General features: G+C 38.8%; 1 protein-coding gene across 1 annotated transcript; it reads left to right on the forward strand.

Moving 5' to 3' along the window:
- Nucleotides 1-1,702: 1,702 nt before the first annotated feature.
- Nucleotides 1,703-17,765, forward strand: inpp5ja (inositol polyphosphate-5-phosphatase Ja; the record flags this gene model as incomplete). The annotated part of the gene is made up of 12 exons (XM_081354056.1): nt 1,703-2,361; nt 4,781-4,888; nt 5,111-5,219; nt 6,812-6,928; nt 9,433-9,608; nt 9,928-10,039; nt 10,969-11,078; nt 11,159-11,369; nt 11,667-11,804; nt 12,747-12,812; nt 13,075-13,179; nt 16,527-17,765. The coding sequence occupies 12 exons, from the start codon at nt 1,703-1,705 to the stop codon at nt 17,001-17,003; spliced, it is 2,388 nt and encodes a 795-aa protein (XP_081210182.1). The 3' UTR covers nt 17,004-17,765.
- Nucleotides 17,766-21,962: the final 4,197 nt, after the last annotated feature.

A 21,962-nucleotide genomic window follows, 5' to 3' on the forward strand; every position in this document is an offset into this window, starting at 1 on the left:
TCTTACCCTGCATTCACAGCATATATTTTCTGGTTTGGTCACCCTTATCGTTATTAAAGGCATGTTCAGGGTTCAGTAGAAGTTCAGCTCTTTGAACAGCATTTGTGGTTTGAGTCAGTGGTTCATTTTGTCCAAATCTATTCATTTAAAAGTCAAAGTGATACAGTCTTGATAACAAAGAAAAGAAAAAAGATGAAATTCTTAAAAAGCAAACCGTATTAAGTAGTTTGGTGTAATCATTTATAAGAAAATAATGTAAATGATACAAAAAGGATATCACAGAGAGGGACCCTGTAGACCCTCGTTACTGTGTGGCAAGGTCAATAAGTCACTTAAAATATCAGATAAGGTATTTCAGGTGGTAAAATGTCATGTGGTGCAATTCTCCAAAAATGCACTGATATTAAAGGGGTCATGAATTAGATGAGGTCATTGTACTATTAAAACATCCTGTAAGTTTCAGAGCTCAAAACTTCCTTGTTAGTTCAAAAACAGCTTTTATATAAACCAAGCTCATAAAATGACTAGTTTCAGATTTTGTCACATAATGACGTAAAACCCGACGAAAGAACGCCTCTGCAGAATCAGATCAATGCCTACTTATACATCATCACGTCTTTGGCCCCGCCCACTGGCGTGTTAGTGAGACGATAAGGAGAGAAGAGCGATACAGGATTAAAAATAGGACTGGTCTAAAAATAACTTTACCTTCCAAAGGATCCTAATGCTAGGAATGTGGTTATTTATTTTCAACTATGTGAATGACTCAGAAATCAGTCGCAATTTCGGTGCAGACTTTGCAAACAGACTTTTACTGTAAGATGTGGACCTGACAGTAATGCCACAATATGTTACCTGGCTAATTTTAATGCCTAATCTGTGATCAGTGATTTCTGATATATAGTGATTCATGTACAGTCAGACGTTCTTTGTCTCAATATTATTTTCTTATTGCTGTTTTTGTGTCACTAAATCAAGCCAGTGACTAAACAGTCAACTTCACTTTGTTTCTCTTAGTAGCATAAACATAACCTGTTATTAAAATTGTGATTAAATTGTGAGTTTATACATTACAAGTGGACTCTGGACTTCTGGACTCTCGCTAAAACTTCTGTTATGATCAGTGATGCTGTCTACACTATGAATCTACACCATGAATCGCTTATTTACATGTGTTGGAACTGTTAGTTATGAAGAAAGTGTTTGTGAGAGTGCATAAATCTAGTTGCAATGACGAGATTACTGCATTCATGTCTGTCATCGGCCACAATGCTCATCGCTGCAACCTTTAATGCGATCTAAATATATCTAAACATATTTAGATCTAAATATCTAAATATAATGCTATAATCAACACTTTTCACGATTAGTTAATCTCAACAGCTGTAATAGTAAAAATGTAGTAAAAGTTTTCGAGAGAGTTCCACATGTAATACTTATTTAATTTGCAAATATGTCAGTCAATCACAGCAGTAGGCATTTACACTTAAGTCACAGCAGACACACCCTTAAAACAGAGCATTCAAATCAGAGGGCTAAAATTAGGGTAGAAAATGCCTGTGGCATATTATTAATTTATGACAATTTTTTATGTAAAAATCATACATGCATGTTTAATGTTGATTAACAGCTGAAGACTTGCATTGAACCTGAAAAGTTCATTTAAAAAGTCAATGGCTCTTTGTATCGTCTCTCCAGGTAAATGGATCCAATGCAGCCCATTCATAGCTGCCCTATGCCAGAAGGACCTACTGGAGTTTTAGGACTCCACAAACCACCAGTCCCAGCCCTGCTTGGAAACCCCTGCAAACTGCCTGCATCCTCAGACTGCCAGATGGTCATGACTGGAAACCCACCAGTGTTGGGACAGACCCCGGCACTGCGGACAAATCCAGCCATTCAGGAGAGAGTCAGACTAGACTCTACCGCACAATCCACAAATTGTATTAGCATCAGTCGACCCAGGCCTACTGCACTGGGGACCAAGGCAACAATCAAAGTCTCCAAACCCACAGAGCCTTCTTTGCAGGTTAAAGCTAAGGGAACGCCTAACTTCTTGTCGCACAGCCCAACTGAATCACCATTGCCTTATTGCAACCCCCCAAACCCACTGAGTCCCTCTTCTCAACTCGGTTTCAACCCCCCATCCATTCCCCCAACACTTCCAAGCCCTCCATCACAGCCCATCCGTGCAAACACACACAATAATCTAATCGCCAGACCAGTCCCCAACCCAAACCACAATCCCCTATCTAACCACATTCCTCAACCAATCCTGAGTCCAGAAACACATGTACCCAACGCAGGAGACACTACTGACAAGAAGTTGAGCAAGACCATCAGCGAAGAGGGGGATTTCAGGTGAGACGTTACATACCTTGTCCATATTTATACAACAGTTAGTTATTGTTCCTTGAATCTGATTGGTCAAGCAGCATTCCATGAGTGATGCAACAGTTCAACAGCAGTGAGCATTTTCACGACTCGTCTGTAATTAAACAAATGACTGTCGCTGAAATCTGCCTTTCTATAACAAAATAATAAGAGTGCTAGTACGTGCATGGTTCCGAATTCAGCATGAATCATTCATTCAACAGATTTGTTCAAAAACTCTTGCTGAATTTGGAACAGCATACTTCTCTTACTATTTCTGCCATATAACGATTTGGTAAAAAAAGTAAGACTAGTACATGGTTCCAAATTCAGTAACTGAATCAAGCAGAATGTAACAAGTTTCTATCTTTATTAGTCACTGAATTGTTCATTCAGAAACAGAATAAGTGGCTGTTTTTATGAGTGCGTCATTGAATTATTAATTCCACTGATTTGTTGAAAAATGTTGATTCATTCAGGAACTAAACAATTGCCAGTCTTTATGAGTGAGTCATTAAAGGATAATTCCGGTATTTAGCACTTTGAGTCTCTTTTCTGGTTTGTTTTGGATGAACTAGAGTGGTGGACACAGAAATGTTGACGATGGGTCCTGTCTCGACTTTTTGACTCGTTTAGAATCGCCTTTCACCGCTTCTATGGGCATGCACGAACATGTCCTTAAAACAACCCTTAACGTTCGTTTTCAAAACTGTGCAACTCACCGAGTGGTTAGTGGTGTTTGTTGATGATTAAAAACAAATATATCGGCGCAATGTACGATTTCAATCCGTGTTATTTGCTATAGTGGAGCTATTTTTTCAGATACCTCACAACCACGTATAAACTTCCACTCGATATTTGAGTTTGAAGCGCAGTAATATCAACGAGCAATGAGTCCTCCAACAGAAATCAATGGGATTTTACAAAATGGCAAATAAAACAAGACAGAAACTGTATTTCGCTACGCTACTTGTTTTGGAACATCAACAAACATCACTAACCACTCGGTGAGTTGCACAGTTTTGAAAACGAACGTTAAGGGTTGTTTTAAGGACATGTTCGTAGCCAGCCACTCTGAAGCGGTCGAAGGCGATTCTAAACGAGTCAAAAAGTCGAGACAGGACCCATCGTCAACATTTCTGTGTCCACCACTCTAGTTCATCCAAAACAAACCAGAAAAGAGACTCAAAGTGCTAAATACCGGAATTATCCTTTAAATTATTCATTACATTAATTCATTTAAAAATGTTGATTAATTCAGGAACGAAGAAAGTGGCAGTCTTTGAAGTCTTTGAGTCATTGAATCGTTTATTCAGTCAGTTTGTTTAAAAACATTGATTCATGCGCCGTTGAATCCTTCATTAAACCAATTTGTTCTAAAACATTGATCATTCAGGAATAAAATCTTTATGAGTGAGCCATTGAATCTTTCTTTCAACTAATTTGTTCAGAAATGCTGATTCATTCATTTATTCACTCTTGCAAGTGTGATATTGCTTTAATATCTCTCAGATCTGGTGTTATGATTTGACTGCAGTCTCTGTGATTGGGTTTCTTCTGTGTTTGCTTATATCCTCTGGCCTGAGGGGAGAGAATCTGACTGTTTGCTGAGGGAAAAGTCTAGATCAGAATGGGACAATCATTTCTTCAGCTCATGGAGAAGCTCATTGGTCACTGGCAATCCCATGAAAGTCCACCCCATTAACATCCTCAGATTTCAAACTTCCTACATGTCATGTGGTCAGAGAGAGGGCCATCAACCATTAACTTAAATATTGAGAAATCGTCTAATGGAATGGCAGCATAATGGACCTAAAGAACGCATGCTAGCAGAGCTACGATTTTGTCATCTCTTAAATCAGCATAATATTTCTCTCAGAGCCTGGTGACAGAATGGACACAGGAGTGTTGAGCTGGCAGCATTCCTAGACGCACAAATGTGTTCCTGGATCCTTTAGCCTGTCATCTTTGACAATACAGACAGAGCCCTTATAATGCGAAATGCTGTTTACTCATCGTGCATGTGCTCTAATTAGTTAAAAGCATTAAGCATGTTTTGGAAGCTATTAAATACAGCCGGTGACATTTATCACAGGCTTTTTGATTTGAGTAATTATGATGACTCATAATACCATGATGTAATGTAAAGAAGAATATGACCATTGATTAGAAATTATAGCTCCAATCCAATATAGCTCCAAGTGTGTGTGTGTGTGTGTGTGTGTGTGTGTGTGTGATTGCTTCCTATGAAGAGCATTTCAAATCATTTATGAGATTCCATTCCATTTCAGTTGTGCTGAAAGCTTCCTTAGAAGATATCTGCCAATGTAGGAAGTTTACAGCAAGTAATTAATATCATTTATTTTAAAATGTACATTAAAGGTACAGTATGGTTTATTCCCTTTAGAGTGCATATTGTCACGTGGAATGTTGGCTCCAGTATACCACCTGATGACATCACATCCCTGTTTGGGCCCGGCGTTGAAAATGGGAGCACTGACATGTTTGTTGTTGGGTGAGAATGTCTGAAGTGCTGTACAGTGCTGTTTTCTTACATACCATCCATTGTTGTTGATGAATTAATTAACCTTCCTCTGCATTCTTTGTGGGTTTTCTCATTTCCATGTCCATTTTGTCATCTCGCCCTGTTTGTCCTTGTTTTAAAGATATTCTTCTACCTGTCTTATTCTCCTCGGTCTTTCTTTCTCTCTGCTTCTGTCCTTTTCTCTCTCTTTAGACTACAGGAAGTAAACTCCATGATTAACAAGCGGCTTAAAGACGCTCTCTTCACAGACCAGTGGAGTGACCTCTGCATGGACACACTCAGTCGTTTTGGATATGTGTTGGTCAGTGTGAAATCAAATATCTAGTTCAGTCATGAAACTCTTACATGCAATTTGCAAGGTATCTCAGCATTACCACATAACACAAGCTGATTGGCCTTTGCTGATTCAGCAGTCAATGAGATTGCTTGCTCAACATTTAAAGGAGCATTTCACCCGTGGGAACATTCATCTTTATTGAAAGTGGGTCATATATGTAGTCGAAATGTAACATAAATTTCGAATTGGGTGCCTTCTTGACAGAGGAAAGACAGAAAGTAACTTTAGGGCGCATTCTCCCAACTCCCACAATGCACCACATTGCACAGCTCCACAAGCCACTCCTACTAATTTTCACAACACAAACGTCCGTGTCCTCGTCTGATTCAGAGATTTCGTCCAGGAGAAATTGGCATCGTTGAAATTCTTTGCAGCAGACGGACTCTATCTCTGTGTCCGTAGGTGCACAGTGAGAGCACAGGCACCACCCGTCCGCCCCACCTCGAGCCAGTCCAGGCTCCTCGTCCACGACAGGCAGGTCTTCTGCCTCGGCTGCAGAAGCCGCAGCAGCCGCCTCCTGTTCCTCCATCAGCCTCAGATAGCCACGAACATCTGATTCAAGCATCAGACTTTCATAATCCTTTTCTTCCATATCATATTGAGTACCTTCCGCCATTGTCGTAACTTCACATCTGGCTCCACAGCGCCTGTTAGCTTGAGCTTCCAAACAAGATGGTGGATATTGCTTTTAGTTTCTGCAAGTGAAGTCCCACCCACTGATTTGTAATAGGTCTGTAGCGTGAGTGGGTCCCACCCCCTGGAAAAGTGAGGAACGAGTGTTTGTAGTCTCAACCCCACTACAAAGATATGGGACTTCCTGCTTAGAATGACGCAAAATGAAGATTTTTACATCATTATAAGCAGGAACTGCAACACTGAAATCCGTATTTCTCCCGTCTCAGGGGAAAATGAGGGAATAATGCACGACCATTCAAAAATATGACTGGGTTTCTAACGATACAAAGCTTAATGCAAATGGGTGAAGTGTCTCTTTAAAGAGTCTGGTTCAGTGTTTGCAGTAGTCTAGTCCTGCAGTTCCTCTGAAACCCTCTACCTCCCCAGCTCCACCTGCCTAAATCTGCACCAGGATTTATGAATGCTTAATCATGCAGAAGCAGCATATCTTTCATGCTCACAGCAGCATGTCTGTGTATCTAATGGCTGTAGCGAGTCCATACAGTAGCAGCAGAAGCATGGATGAGATGGAATAACAACAACAAACTACAACAACAGGCACTCGCATTGACAAGCACTTGGGTGAGGTGTTAAAAGATACAGTATTCGCAACTCTGGTTTAAACAAGCAAGTTAAACTTCTGGAGAGAAATAGAGGAGACAATGGACATAGATGAAACTGTTTGTGCTGACATTCATAGTAATATAAGTGCACCATCTTGATATATCTAAAGTCTTTGACTGTAGGCATACCTATGCGCATGCATAAAAACTGACGTATACTTTGGGCTTTAGAGGTTTGTTCAAAGTGAAATAGTGATGTTTGCCGTAGTAAACACCACAATGAGAGGTTTAACTTGAAATATCTTTACATTCCTCTAGGTGGCGTCTCAGAGGATGCAGGGGGTTTTCTTACTGGTGTTTTCCAAATTCTGCCACCTTCCCTTCCTCAGGGGAGTACAAACCCAAAGCACACGCACTGGTCTGGGCGGCTACTGGGTGAGTCAAGTGAGCAAAGACCTCTGGGAAATAATTTATAAACGTGTATGTATGTGATCAGTGATTGTTGTGATGCATTAGTACTTTAATGTTGAACATCAAACATCTGTATAATGTCGCGACCCACAGCCGTGCGATGTCTTTGATGATAGCAGGAAAAGCAGAGTCAAAGAGAGACCGTGGAAATGAAGCTGTGTGTTTTTGTGTATGTGGCAGTGTGTGTGTGCGTGTGACCCTGCTGTGTGTTGTTGTCAGCATGGCTTCAGGCTCATTCTGCAGTCTCCCTTGAGTAGGGCACAGTAGGACACGCAGCAGCTCTGTTTCTGATATGTCTTGCAGTGCACAAACACACAAATCAGGTTCATCTCTGCTTGATCAAATACAGACTGAACACACACACAGCAGCTCTCAGTTCTCCCCAGGGCATTACCCAGAAAGAGAGAGCACAACCCATGGGAACTGCAGCACCAGCGCTGATAATAAACTGCATGTCTCTGCACAGCCCATTTCACCCTTGACTGACCAACACACCTGCCCTTCTCAGGACAGTGTTTAAGAGATAGTTCACTCACAAATGAATATTTGCTCATTTACTCATCCTCATGTTGTTCCAACAACAGTTCTGAGTGATCATGTCTGTCAAGCTCCGAAACAGACAGATAAAAATGCAGTGGTGGGGATTTTGATTCATTTTAATGACTTGAATCTTTTGAATCTGTTCACCAAAAAGATTTGCTCAGCTATTCGTTCAGTAACTCCTTGCAGCAGGTTCATTTGTTACCCAGTAGATGGCAACAAGCGAGTGTTATGAATGAGTCGTTGAATCATTTACTCAACAATTAAGTAACAGAATCTTTCACGAATGAAAGACTGAAAAAGATGAAAGTCAGAGTAATACCTATAATACCATAATACCTCTATCTCTTCGGTCATCTAGTCAATTTCTCCTCTCAGTCTCTCGTTCACATTTTAAAACTAAAGGCGACTGGGCTTTTGCTGTGGTTGGTCCTAGGCTCTGGAACAGTCTTCCCCTCCATACAAGATCTTACCCTTCTATTTCTGTTTAAATCCTCTTTGGAGACCCATTTTTATTCTTTATGTTTTAATTCTGGTTGACGGTGTAACATTTTTCATGTGTCCTTTTGGTTTTCTCAATTTTGAATGTTTTAAGTTTTTTTTATATTTGTTGTACTGTACTTTGGTTTTAACAAACTGTTGTTTTTAAATGTGTTTTATACATAAAGAAACTAAACTAAACTAAACTAAATGCACATGTCTACAAATCTACTAAAAGGCCCCAGAAAGTGTGTTTGAGCATCATCAGCATTTTCCAAGTTACAACAGATACAACAAAGCTGATCTATACGTTTTGCTCCATTTTGCAAACTGCATGGCATTACTTTTTATCAAGTGAAACTAGAAAAAATATGTAGCGCTCCAAACAGGAAAAAAGTCCTTGTACTGCATTTCCTTGTACTACAGGTGCGTAGAGCCAATGGTATATTGAAGAATGAACAAAAAGGGTGGCTGACCGCACACTGATCCACTCAAGACTGGAATAGTCTACAAAAACTTTTTATTTATTTTTATAAATTGCATCGTGCAAAAAGTGCAAAGTGCATGTGAGTTAAAAACAAATAGAAACCAGCAAGCAAACGTTTCAGCACATTGCTATCTTCAGTACATGAGTACAGGAGTACTGAAGATAGCAATGTGCTGAAACGTTTGCTTGCTGGTGTCTATTTGTTTTTAAAATGTTTTTGTAGACTTTTCCAGTCTTGAGTGGATCAGTGTGCGGTCAGCTACCCTTTTTGTTCATTACTTTTTATCAAGCCATAAAAAGACAACAATAATATCTAAATAAAAACATTAATTATTCAAAAAATAAAGTCGTTGATTTTTTTCAAATGTGAGACTGAATCATGCCAAATGGTTTTCAGTTGAGTTTTAGTAATTTCGTTATGTGCGTTTGTCATTTTTTTTATATATTTCTGGATAGTTTTAATATTTATTTCTGTTTTAGCTTTAGTAATTTTTTTGTTTTTCATCTAATATCAATACTTTAATTTTTTTAATAGCAAATTAATTACCAAATTTACCAAAATGGCTGAAAACATTATTTTAAAGTTTAAGTTAACAAACAAGATTAATCCCAGTATGTTCACGAATGAGACTTCAGAAGCCATACAAAACTTTTTGTGATAAACCAGCTAAAATTTGATGGTGTTTGTTCTATATTACAGTTTGACAGCAGTTCACTATGAAGTCTTATTGTTTAGAGCTTAAAAGAGCTGCGTGAAGATAAAAATATTTTTTTTCCTTTTGGGTTCCATGGAAAAAAAATAACAACAGCATAATAGTTTGGATCAACATGACTGTAAATCATTTCTGTAATAATGTTGTTTTTTCTTTTACAATTAGGACAGACACTTTACCATGGAGTGCAGAGCTACTGTATTATTAATGTCTTCCCATTATCCTCCACCTCTATGTGTTTGTCTCAGGGGAATAAAGGGGGCGTGAGTGCACGCATGATGGTTTTCGGACATCCTGTTTGCTTTCTCAACTGCCACCTGCCGGCTCACATGCGAAACCTCGAGCAGCGGATGGAGGACTTTGAAAGCATCCTTCAGCAGCAGCAGTTTGAGGGCGGCACCGCCGTGGGTGTGCTGGATCACGAGTGGGTACCTGGGAAAAAAGCAGCCTTACTTATGCACTTATATATAATGTGCAGTTTGCCAGTTATCATCACAAAATCATCACTGAAACACTGCCACAAAGCTAATTACCATATAAATAAATAATTGGATATGAAATAATCATTTAAAATGATTTTATTATGTGATACCTTTTTATTAAACCATTGCATAACTTTTGCACATTTTGTTGGTTTATACAAACTGGAATTTTTATCTTTATTTGAGCATTAATCTGAGTGGCTTTATACAGATGAACTTTGACTTGTTGGGTTCACTGGAAATTATTGCATTCTTTCACAGTGTGGTGTTCTGGTTTGGTGATCTGAACTTCCGAATCGAAGGTTATGATATTCACGTGGTGAAAAGTGCAATTGAGAATGACAAATTGCCTTTACTGTGGGAAAAAGATCAGGTAAGAGAGCAAAAAATGTCAAAAAGAAATGTGTTTAATTGTATTGAATGCACACTTGTAGTTAAGTAGACAATAGAAAATTCAAGTAATTATGAAATTACATATAAAGCTGATAAGTCCTATTTAAGTGGGTCAAAAAAGCACTCTAAAGTTCAGCTAATTGTATTAAATGTAATTGTAAACTATAATACATTTTCATTTAATTGTAAATAGCATGCAAAAAGTGTTGGAAAACATTACATTCAGTTTACACTTAAGTATATTATTTAAAAGTATAATATTGTCATATTAAGTACTGACTTTCTTCTTGGTGAACGTGATTTTACCAAGTACATAATGTTCCTGGATCAACATCTTTGACAACAACATTCAAATCAACCAATCAGATTTGAGGGAGTTTACTGCTTATATAAGTTTGGGCTCAAAACCAGGGTTAGGTGCTTCTACATCACTGTTATTCACCCTCATCATTTCCCTCTGATTTTAGAGATATGGGTAGGGTTAGGTTTGGGATAGGGTTAGGACTCAATTTTCGGACAGGAATGTTGAACATGTCTTACTTGGCAAAATCACAGTGACCCTTTTGGATAGTAAGCTAAAGTGTTCTTTTTTTAACAATGGAGGCCCTGTCTCAAATGCCCGCATAGTACTCATGAACACCCTTTTGAATCATAAAATTAATTTAGAAGTCCACCTCAATGAAAATTGTCCTTATCAGTGACAATACTGATTTTTCAAACTGTTACCACTAGAGGTCAGCGTACTACATCTATAAACAAAGCGGCTTGATTCAACTCTTCAGAAAGCGCATGAGCACTGAGAGACACAACACAAAAATACTGGATTGCGTTGTATTGTCTGCTAGATTGGGTTGTTGTTAAAAAAGATTAAGTGAAAGAACATTTTGTATTTTGTTTTGTCTGTCACAGCTCAACATGGCGAAAAAAAGCGAGTCCGTTCTGGAGGGATTTATAGAAGGCCCCCTGAAATTCCCGCCAACTTACAAGTTTGATGTGGGAACACACACTTATGACACAAGGTGTGGGACTGAATTATGCTTTTCTTCATGAGTCTTTCTGTTTCCCTGGCCTCTCGTTCAAACCTGGCTTTCTTTCCTAGTGCAAAAAAGAGGAAACCTGCATGGACAGATCGCATCCTGTGGCGTCTGCGCAGGACGGGCTCCCCTGTGCCGTCCCATTATTCTGCCCTGCAGAGGGGTCTGACCTCATGGCTGGGCGGCGCCACCAGAGTTTCTCAGCACGTCTATCGCAGTCACATGGGCTTCACTATTAGCGATCACAAGCCAGTGTCCTCCCTCTTTACTCTGCATGTAAGTCTAAAATTGGCGGGAAAGAAACTGGATAGTCTGTGAGCAGCCCTGCCTGTATTTTAGGCGCACAGTGTCATGTGAGATATCTATTATCCTGACACTTCGCCATTTATGAGTTAAAACAGGCCACAGACACACTGCAAATAAATTTAAATAGATTTTCTCACAGTTTGTTTGTTTGTTTGTTTGTTTGTTTACTGAAGGCCTCTGTAAAGGGATAAAAGGTTGTATTATAGTAGTAATACATAAATTTTTTTCTAAGATTTGTTTGACACAAGTACACTTCTGTCCCATCAGTTTCCCTTTAAGGTGAACCAACCATTAGTGACACTGGAAGTGGAGAAAGAATGGACCAAGTTCTCTGATGCTACAGCAAAACTCACAATGGCACACGGCTTTCAGAGGAGTTCATGGGACTGGGTGGGACTATACAAGGTAATACATGAATAGAATTTTCACATAAAACAACGTTTAATCCTTTTTTTTTTTTTTTTTTTCTTTTTTTTTACTTGGAACAATTATGCACATTATGTTATTAAAACATTGTTATCACAGTGGTTTTCTAATATGTGTCATTAACTCTGTTAACCACATTTAAATCAAAGTGTGTCATTTATGCTCCACTATCACCAAAAATAATTGCTATAATAATGACTGTTTCTCAGAAATCTTTCCCAAGCATTCTCCCTGCCTACTATTGGTCAATAAGTAGAGAGACCTTCCCCCAAACTCACACCATTGGTTGAGCCAGTGTTGCTATGTTGGGCAAGTCAGGAAAATCAAACAAACAGAGCTTTCCAGTCTTTCAACTTTTCAAGGAAATGAACCTATGAATTGCTTTGTTATTTTTGCATAATTTTATCATAGAAAACATGTACACATTTAACAGCAAAAAACATTAACAAAATAAAATGACAAATTATTTTGATAAAAGTTTTCTAGCCTAACTGGCTTATTCAGTCTCATTTTAATAATAATAATAATAATATGTTTATTTTTCATAGCGCATTTCAAGAACCCAAGATCGCTTCACAAAATAATACAAACAGTTGACAGACAAAGAGACATGCAATCTTCTTATAACAATCAAACAAGCATAAAAGCAGATGGAGACAACCAATAACTAACTAATAATTAACATGTGAAGTTATATAATCAAAGAAAACATCAATTTCGATAAAGTAATCATGTAACAAAAAATCTAAAAGTGGAAGACAGAGATAGAGAGGATTTAATTATCAATTATAAAAAAAAATTACTAAATCTTACTTAATTATTTTAAATATTGATGACCAAAAAAAAAACAGATGCACATGCCCATCCCCCCTCTATAAATAAATTGTTTATATGTACTTACTTTTCTATTGCCTTTTTTAGGTGGGATTTAAGCACCACAAGGATTACGCTGCTTATGTTTGGGCCAAATCTGAGCATTCCACACAGGTAGGACATGAAAATTGTTAGTCGTGTGTGTAAGATGTTTTCTGGAGATCTGAAAGATCTGATCATCCTGACCCTGATCGTTACGTCTTTCGCTGTTGACAGGACAATGCCTTAATCCCAAAATCAAATCATTCCTGGATAATCTTGGATTGAAAGCTTTAAGATCACTGACCAGTATTAATACTAACAAAGTAGATTGGTAGTGTAGCCAGTGCTGACTATCATTATCTGTAACTTGTTTTGTTTTTTTCATGACCTTCAGGTGACATTTTCTGAGGAAGATTTGCCTAGAGACCCGGGGGAATATATTCTGGGATATTACAGTAACAACACGAACAGCATTGTGGGAGTGACAGAACCATTTCAGGTCCACACTTCTCTCACACAGCTACATTCTGATTCCACACAAATGCAAATATTAGTTTGGTTTGAACGAGTGTGTTATTCCAAGGGCATGATGACAAGGTCATTGCGCTCTGACATCGCATCATTGTCAACACTGATTGCAGACTTGATTTGTATTTAAGGCTGGATATTCACAAATAACAAACACAGACTCAGTTGTGTCATTTGAATTTCCAACTACATGTGTGAGACACCACATAATGAAAGCACACACAATGGAAATAAGACACAATGTACCACAGTGTCAGTGTGAAACACAATTTTCCACGGTTTCAAAGAGGTTCTGTCAGTAAAATTGGTATTTGTAGGAACAGAACCAAAACCACTGTGGTAAAAAATATTTTTTACACAAACAGTCACAATGTAAGATATGTCTTTCAAAGCTTCTTCTGGTAAAAAAAAAGCCCACTTAGACTGACATATAAAGTGACTGATCAGATCACAATTTGTTTTGTTTTACATGCTGATTAAGGGCAGTCAAATCTGAAATCAAAGATACTACAAGAATAGACTGGCTGAATAGAAATGAACAGAAATATGTGTAGACTTTCCAAAAGTAGTAAGCATTCATTATTTCACAGACAGGAAACCCAAGACACGAGTTTACTTGCTACTAAGTGCCTCAAACAAAAGTCTGAATATCCCAGATTTGATGACATAATCCTCCCAAATCTCTTTCTTCCATGGAACTCCAGGGATTTTTGAAGATGGTGCTGATTTCGTCATTTATTTGAATGAATACAGACTGAGGCTTTCAAGGAGACAAAAGCACTTTATATGTTCATGGACCCGTCTTTTTTTTTCAAGTCTTCTGAAGTCATATGAACCAGTGTTGTGGTCGAGACCAGCACATACGAGTCCAAGTCTAGACTGAAATCAGAAGAGGGCTGAGTAAGAGTCAAATCCGAGACCAGAAGAGGGTCGAGTCTGAATCAAGACTGAGACCAGAAGAAAGTCAAGACATAGTCAAGACCCAAACCAGAAGGCGGCTAAGTATGAGTCAAGACTTAGACCAGAACACTGTTGAGTCCAAATCTAGACCAAGACCAGGAAAGGGTTGAGCAGACAGCCTCAAGACTGAGACTGAGACCAAAAGAGGCTTAAGTACGAGTCAAGACTGAGACCAGAAGAAGGTTGAGTTCGAGTCAAGACCCAGGGCAAAACCAAGATCATGAAAATATGGTCTTGGTTTTGTCATGTGGACTCTGTCTTGACTTGGACTTGAATAAGCTGGTCTCAATTACAACACTGATATAAACTCTTTATGTGAGAAACAGGCCAAAAGTAAAGCAAAACCACTACGACTGAATCATCCAGTAAAACAAAATCACTTGAGTAGGTTAGTTGAACTTGAACTAAACCAGATCAGTGCAACGAACTGTGAATGAACCATTCACATCAGTTTTGTAAACTGATCGATCAAGTGATTAACTGAAAAGATTCTCTTGTTCACTTGTTTCGTTCTCTCTTGTACTCTCATGAACACATCAAGCTAGGGCAGATGACGATACTTTTAGTGAATAACAACATAAATTTGGGTCTTTTCATTGCAATTGCATTAAAAGGAGCATGAAAACAGTCTTCGAAAAGTGTCCTCTTGTGTTCTGTGGAAGAAAGAAGGTTGTGTGGGTTTAAAAATGTGAAAGAGATTTTAACTCTTAACTTCTATGAAACATTTAAATCATCATTATACACTCACCTAAAGGATTATAAGGAACACCTGTTCAATTTCTCATTAATGCAATTATCTAATCAACCAATCACATGGCAGTTGCTTCAATGCATTTAGGGGTGTGGTCCTGGTCAAGACAATCTCCTGAACTCCAAACTGAATGTCAGAATGGGAAAGAAAGGTGATTTAAGCAATTTTGAGCGTGGCATGGTTGTTGGTGCCAGACGGGCCGGTCTTAGTATTTCACAATCTGCTCAGTTACTGGGATTTTCACGCACAACCATTTCTAGGGTTTACAGAATGGTGTGAAAAGGGAAAAACATCCAGTAAGCGGCAGTCCTGTGGGCGAAAATGCCTTGTTGATGCTAAATGGTAAATGGACTGCATTTATATAGCGCTTTCACAGACCCAATGGCCACCAAAGCGCTTTACAATATTGCCTCACATTCACCCATTCACTCACTCATTCATACACCGACGGCGGTGTCAGCCATGCAAGGCGATCCAGCTCGTCGGGAGCAGCTGGGGTAAGGTGTCTTGCTCAAGGACACCTCGACACTTGGTCAGGTGGAACCGGGGATTGAACCACCAACCTTCCGGTTTGTAGACAATCTACATGAACCACTGAGCCACTGCCGCCCCCTAAAGGTCAGAGGAGAATGGGCCGACTGATTCAAGCTGATAGAAGAGCAACTTTGACTGAAATAACCACTCATTACAACCGAGGTATGCAGCAAAGCATTTGTGAAGCCACAACACGCACAACCTTGAGGCGGATGGGCTACAACAGCAGAAGACCCCACCGGGTACCACTCATCTCCACTACAAATAGGAAAATGAGGCTACAATTTGCACGAGCTCACCAAAATTGGACAGTTGAAGACTGGAAAAATGTTGCCTGGTCTGATGAGTCTCGATTTCTGTTGAGACATTCAGATGGTAGAGTCAGAATTTGGCGTAAACAGAATGAGAACATGGATCCACCATGCCTTGTTACCACTGTGAAGGGTGGTGGTGGTGGTGTAATGGTGTGGGGGATGTTTTCTTGGCACACTTTAGGCCCCTTAGTGCCAATTGGGCATCGTTTAAATGCCACGGCCTACCTGAGCATTGTTTCTGACCATGTCCATCCCTTTATGACCACCATGTACCCATCCGCTGATGGCTACTTCCAGCAGGATAATGCACCATGTCACAAAGCTCGAATCATTTCAAATTGGTTTCTTGAACATGACAATGAGTTCACTGTACTAAAATGGCCCCCACAGTCACCAGATCTCAACCCAATAGATCATCTTTGGGATGTGGTGGAACGGGAGCTTCGTGCCCTAGATGTACATCCCACAAATCTCCATCAACTGCAAGATGCTATCCTATTAATATGGGCCAACATTTCTAAAGAATGCTTTCAGCACCTTGTTGAATCAATGCCACGTAGAATTTAGGCAGTTCTGAAGGCGAAAGGGGGTCAAACACAGTATTAGTATGGTGTTCCTAATAATCCTTTAGGTGAGTGTATATATATACTGTATATATATATATATATATATATATATATATATATATATATATATATATATATATATATATTCATTGTAGATATCTATTTTCATTCTCTGTGTATATTTTCCTCACAGGTGCAGCTTCCCATGTCGACACCACCTGCACCAGGGTGTCGTTCGCGCTCTGACAGTTCAGATGTCAGCTCTGAAGACGACAGTACGCTGGTCCTGTTGGCTCCCAGCTCTCGTAGTCCCAGCCCTGGAAACCACACCGGCAAACGGCATCACCACCACCAGAAGCGGCAGCGCAGCCGCAGCCCCGCCGTACCTGCGCTCTCCTCATCGCCCCTCCCCTCCCTGCAGTCTCTCAGCCTGTGCCCACGGCCCCGCGACGGCCCCGCACGGAGTTCCTCCCCACACCCTTCCGCCAATGCCAAGAAAGAGCGTCTGGTTTCTCCAGACACGTTAACCTCGCCCTCCCTCAGTCCTCTTAGTCCACGGAGCCCTGGGTCTCCTAGGAACGGAGTCAGCGCTCCGGAGGCTCTGATAGCAGCCATTTTAGGAGAGCCCAGGTCCGCTCAGATAGAAAAAGCAGGGGATGTGATTCTCTGACCAATCCCCTCCGCCCCTTCCTTTCGATTCATTTCTAGACTTTAGCAGATATCGTAATGCAACTTTAGAGAAATGGCCTGTTTCAGGTCGTCCTCTGCCGCTTTTCAGACCTGCAGCTGTTTGTGATCTCATGCCTTGTCGTGCTTAATTGTTTCACAAATTCTTCCTCAGTTCTCAGTGGCTTTGCCAATAGAGATTCAACTGGTCTTGCATTATTTATTAATGATAGATTGTAAATGGCGACAGTGCAACAGTGCACATCCGTTTTATAGTGCAGGATAACCTGACCCAAGGTAAAACTGTGCTGTTACTGTAGAATCAAAGCAAACAGTGATGTCTGCATTCATCTCAGCCTTTACTCTAGTAGTTGGTTGGGTTTTAATGCCCAATGTCTAGAGATTGTTGAAAATGAACAGAACTGTCCTTTGTTAAAAAATTATTTTTTTTGATTGACATCAACAATGGCATGTCTTTTATCTTCCCCTTTTGAAGTATAATCATATTAATTGTATTGTTTTAACTAGTTTGCAAGCCACCAGTTGAGAAGCACTGATCTAGAGTCAATATAATGTTAATATAATGTAGAGTCCAAAACTTGTGTGCGTGTGTGTGTGTGTGGGGGGGGGGGGTGTTTGTGTGTGCGTGCATTTAGATAACTTTAAACGTTTGGGGTCAGTAATATTTTTTCAAAAATAAATACTACTTATTCAGCAAAGGTGCATTAAAGTGATCAAAAGTGACAGTAAAGACATTTCTAATGTTAAAAAAAAAATTAAATTTCAAAGAAATGCTGTTATTTTGAACTTTCTGTTAAGAATCCTGAAAAAAAAGTATCACAGTTTCCACAAAAATATTATGTAGCATTGATAATAATAAGAAATGCGCATCAAATCAGCATATTAGAATGATTTCTGAAGGATCATGTGACACTGAAGACTGGAGTAATGATGCTGAAAATTCAGCTTTGCATCACATAAATAAATTACATTTGAAACTATTTTCAAATAGAAAACAGTTATTTTAAATTGTAATAATATTTCACAATATTACAATTTTTATTGTATTTTTGATCAAATAAATGCAGCCTTGGTGAGCATAAGAGACTTATTTCAAAAACATTTAAAAAATATTACTGACCACAAACTTTTTCATGATAGTGTGTATACATATATAAAAATTGACAAGAACTGACATTTAGTGAAAAGGCCATTTCTGTTAATTGGCCAGTCGACACAATTTGCACAAGTAATTCAGAACAGTCCGTCTTAAAAAGGCCAAATGTCGTCCAAGTAGTTACCAATGTATCAGTCTATTAATACCAATTGCATAATAAATAAGTCCAGTAGTATGAGTACACATATGTCAGAGGTTTTGCAAATGCTAAGACCCCCTTCCCTGATTTTAGAATAAGTTACTCATTAACACCCATCATGCAACAGCCTTTCTTGAAACAGAGCAAACCTTTGACATGAGCGGCTGATTAAACACGACCAATCACATCAGCTCTGCTCATCTATAACATGTTGTGGCTTTATTTGATCAGTTTGAGCTGAGTGAAACGTGTGTGGTGTGTGCGTGAACGCACACTGACGGTGCAAAAATACACACCTCAAGGACATGTAGCAAAAGTGGAACTTATGAATTTTATGATTGATTACCCTTTATATATCAGGAGACAATAAAGGCTGACAGTATAAAGATTTTATCAGCACTCCATTGCAAATATAACAAATCTAAAAATGTATATTCACTCATCATGCCGTCAATTGTACAGATCAGTTGTAAATGGGCAGAAATGTCAAATTTACTTTTATCAAAAAAAGTCTGTTTTTGTCTCATATTTTTGACCATTTACCTAAAAAGCAAAGGACACTGAAATTGTATAATATCAATTATACATATTATCTATGTATTTTATTTATTTATTTATTTTTAAATCAATTTAAAGTCAAATGTTGTCCTGTGGTGTTTGTCCTCATAATGAACTGTGAAATACAGAAGCGTGTACAACAATAAGGACACAATATTACCCTAAAAATTCAAGAAAAAACTATGCAGCTTTGTCAACAATTATTGAGTCCTGTGGAGTGACTCACGAAGTCAGTTTTTAATGGTCAGTCTCTTGAGGACCCTTGAAAATGTTGCTAATGAAAATTTCATTATAATCTTGATAATATAGGATAATGATTATTATCATGCTTGTAGGTTAAAGCATGACGCCTTAAAGGGGTCATATAATGCCATTTTTGTACAAGCTAATATGATTCTTTAGGGTCTAAATTAAAAGTCTGTAAAATACTTTAATTAAAAATTCTCATTAGTATTGTAAGAAAACACTCATTTTACCTGGTCAAAAACAGCTCTGTTTTCAGCACGCCGTTTCAGTGCATGTGTCTTTGAATGATAATGAGCTTTGCTCACCCCGCCCCTCTGCTCTGTGCATACACCGTTTGTAATAACACAATAACCATAGCGCGTTGTCATTATAAACGTGGGATTATGAATTATATTGAGAACGTCGTACATAGAAAACACGCCGTAATGTACCCTGAGTGTAAACAACCGCATTCATCGTGAAGCGTGCAGCAAGCGATTTGCAAAGATTAATATAAATATTAATATAAAGGTTAATAAATGTTACACTCCCTTCAGTTCTTCTGGAGGTGCAGCAGGAACACAAATAGTTGGTACCGATCCATTTTTCAGGAGCAGCTTCTTAGCAAAACCAGCTTTATAACATTACTGACCCTCGTTTGTAAAGCAGTCTGGTGTGTGAAATGATTTGCACAAACATGAAAGCATGGACGTTGATCGTGGGGAATATTCCCTTCGAAAACAAACTCAGCCACTGCGTCTTCAGCTGTTCGATTTAGGAACATCAATATGACTGCTGTGTTCCTTATTACACCCAAGAACAGAACACCACAATCGCTTAGACGCCATTCTGCTCATAGACAGTGCTCCAGCGTATCAACAATGACGGCGCCGGTCCGCGCAGACTATGATTGACAGCTCGCTCACGAGCGAGGGCGGGTCTGTGTTGAAACGCTGCTGTCAATCAACAATCGTGGGAGGAAACAGGCACTGCCAACACACATTCAGTACAATCAACTTGTAAACGTGCATGTACCATTATATGACCCCTTTAAAGGACTTTTCAGTAAAAAAAAATTCTTAACACTCCTAGTCTTTACTTTTAGTCTGTTATGAACTCCAAGCTTTTAGTCTTAGTTTGGAATGAGACTTTGGAAACTCTTCCAGACCTGGAGGCGATTAGACAAATTATGAAAGCAATGTGATCATTATGAAAGTTAAAAAAAACAGAGCCAGTGAGCAAAAAAATGTCTGGTAATGTTTTGCAAGGTGTTTGACTCATTCATAATTGACAGCAAACATTGCTCAATTGAAGTTCGTTTCGAAAGCATCTCCCTCAAGCAAAAACCATCACCTGGCTGCAACGTGATCATACATAAGAGTTATTTCCCCCTACAACCCCAAACCTTGCCAGGTGCAATACACATTCCTGTTAAGAAACACACAGTGTAATGGATTCAAACATCCTGCATTCATTAAAAGAAAGATAAAATACCATGTTTTGTCTGCCAGCATTTCTAACATTCCTGCAGAACTTTACACTTACAGTAACACAAACGACCTTTGTGCCAGACCTGCACAAAACTACTTCATCTGGATTTAATAAAAAAGTTATAGTATTGCAATCCAGTAAAAGCACAGAGGATAATGGGAATTGCAGTAAATAACAATAAAACCTCAACAGTAAAAAGCTAATAAAATTAAAATAAAATGTACAAATAAACCACATAAAACTGCTTTCAGGGCATGTCTTTACACCAGTCATGAGATTAGGCTAATAAAACAGACTGTGACATTATACGCTTACCTACAAGAGAGGCAGTGTTTAGAAAAGTAGCATTGATGGCTGATTTAAATACCATCGCTGGTTTTGTTCACAAACACTTGCAGATGAATGCTCATATCAAGGAACGTTGTTCTCTCTTTACATCATAACGGGCCAGTTTACAACACAAAGAGCAATAACAACAAGGTGTTGTAAGCTCTACTTCCTGGAATCAAATAAAACCAAAGACCAAATGGGCTTGTGTTTAACTCTCTCATCACATTTATTTCATGTTGCTACAGGGCTGTTGAATGCTTGAATCTGATTAGTTGACGAACGTTCTCAACTCAAGGTGTGCAATTATTTTCAGGGAAACCCACGGCTAAAGTAGTTCCAGGCAGGTCTTGACCGCATTACAGTTTCATATCACTTCGCCAAATGAATTCAGTTATTTCAAAAAGTATGCTCTGACGGTTTTATGTGTAAAATAGTTTAACAACCTAAAAGCTACAAGACATTTCTCACTAGCAAAGTAATAACAGCCCTGTTCTTGGAGCAGATGAACTTACAGTTTCGCTATTAGTAGAGACGCACAGTGTTAAGATGACACGGTTAGGTAATCTATACACCAGGGGTCGGGAACCTTTTTTGACCAAAGAGACATTTTTTCATTTTTGGATAATGCATTTTTCCAAAAGAGCCACAGTAGGAAAAAAAAATGCCTATATATATATATATATTATTAAAGTTAATATTAAAGACGTGCTTTTTTCAATAAAAAATTCAACCGTAGTAATTATTATTAATATTATTTAATTATTAATATTATTAACAAATATTCAGCAAACAATAAATAAGTTGGAATATGGAATTAATTCTGCAGGGCTTTCACTGTGAGGTTGAGTACCAAGTGATGAGCATATACCATTTTGTGTGCGTGTGAGAGAGAATGAATGCACACAGTACTATCTGCTGTGTTTACGTGAATACTCGACTTAGCATTTTGATATATTTCTGTGTTTATTTGGCCGTTTAGGCGCGCAACCGAAGACAAAGGCTGCTTGTCCGTGTTGCGCTCGGAGCGCGCGCACAGTATCCTG

Source organism: Scardinius erythrophthalmus (genome assembly GCF_964197995.2).
Source record: "Scardinius erythrophthalmus genome assembly, chromosome: 23".
Lineage (NCBI taxonomy): Eukaryota > Metazoa > Chordata > Actinopteri > Cypriniformes > Leuciscidae > Scardinius > Scardinius erythrophthalmus.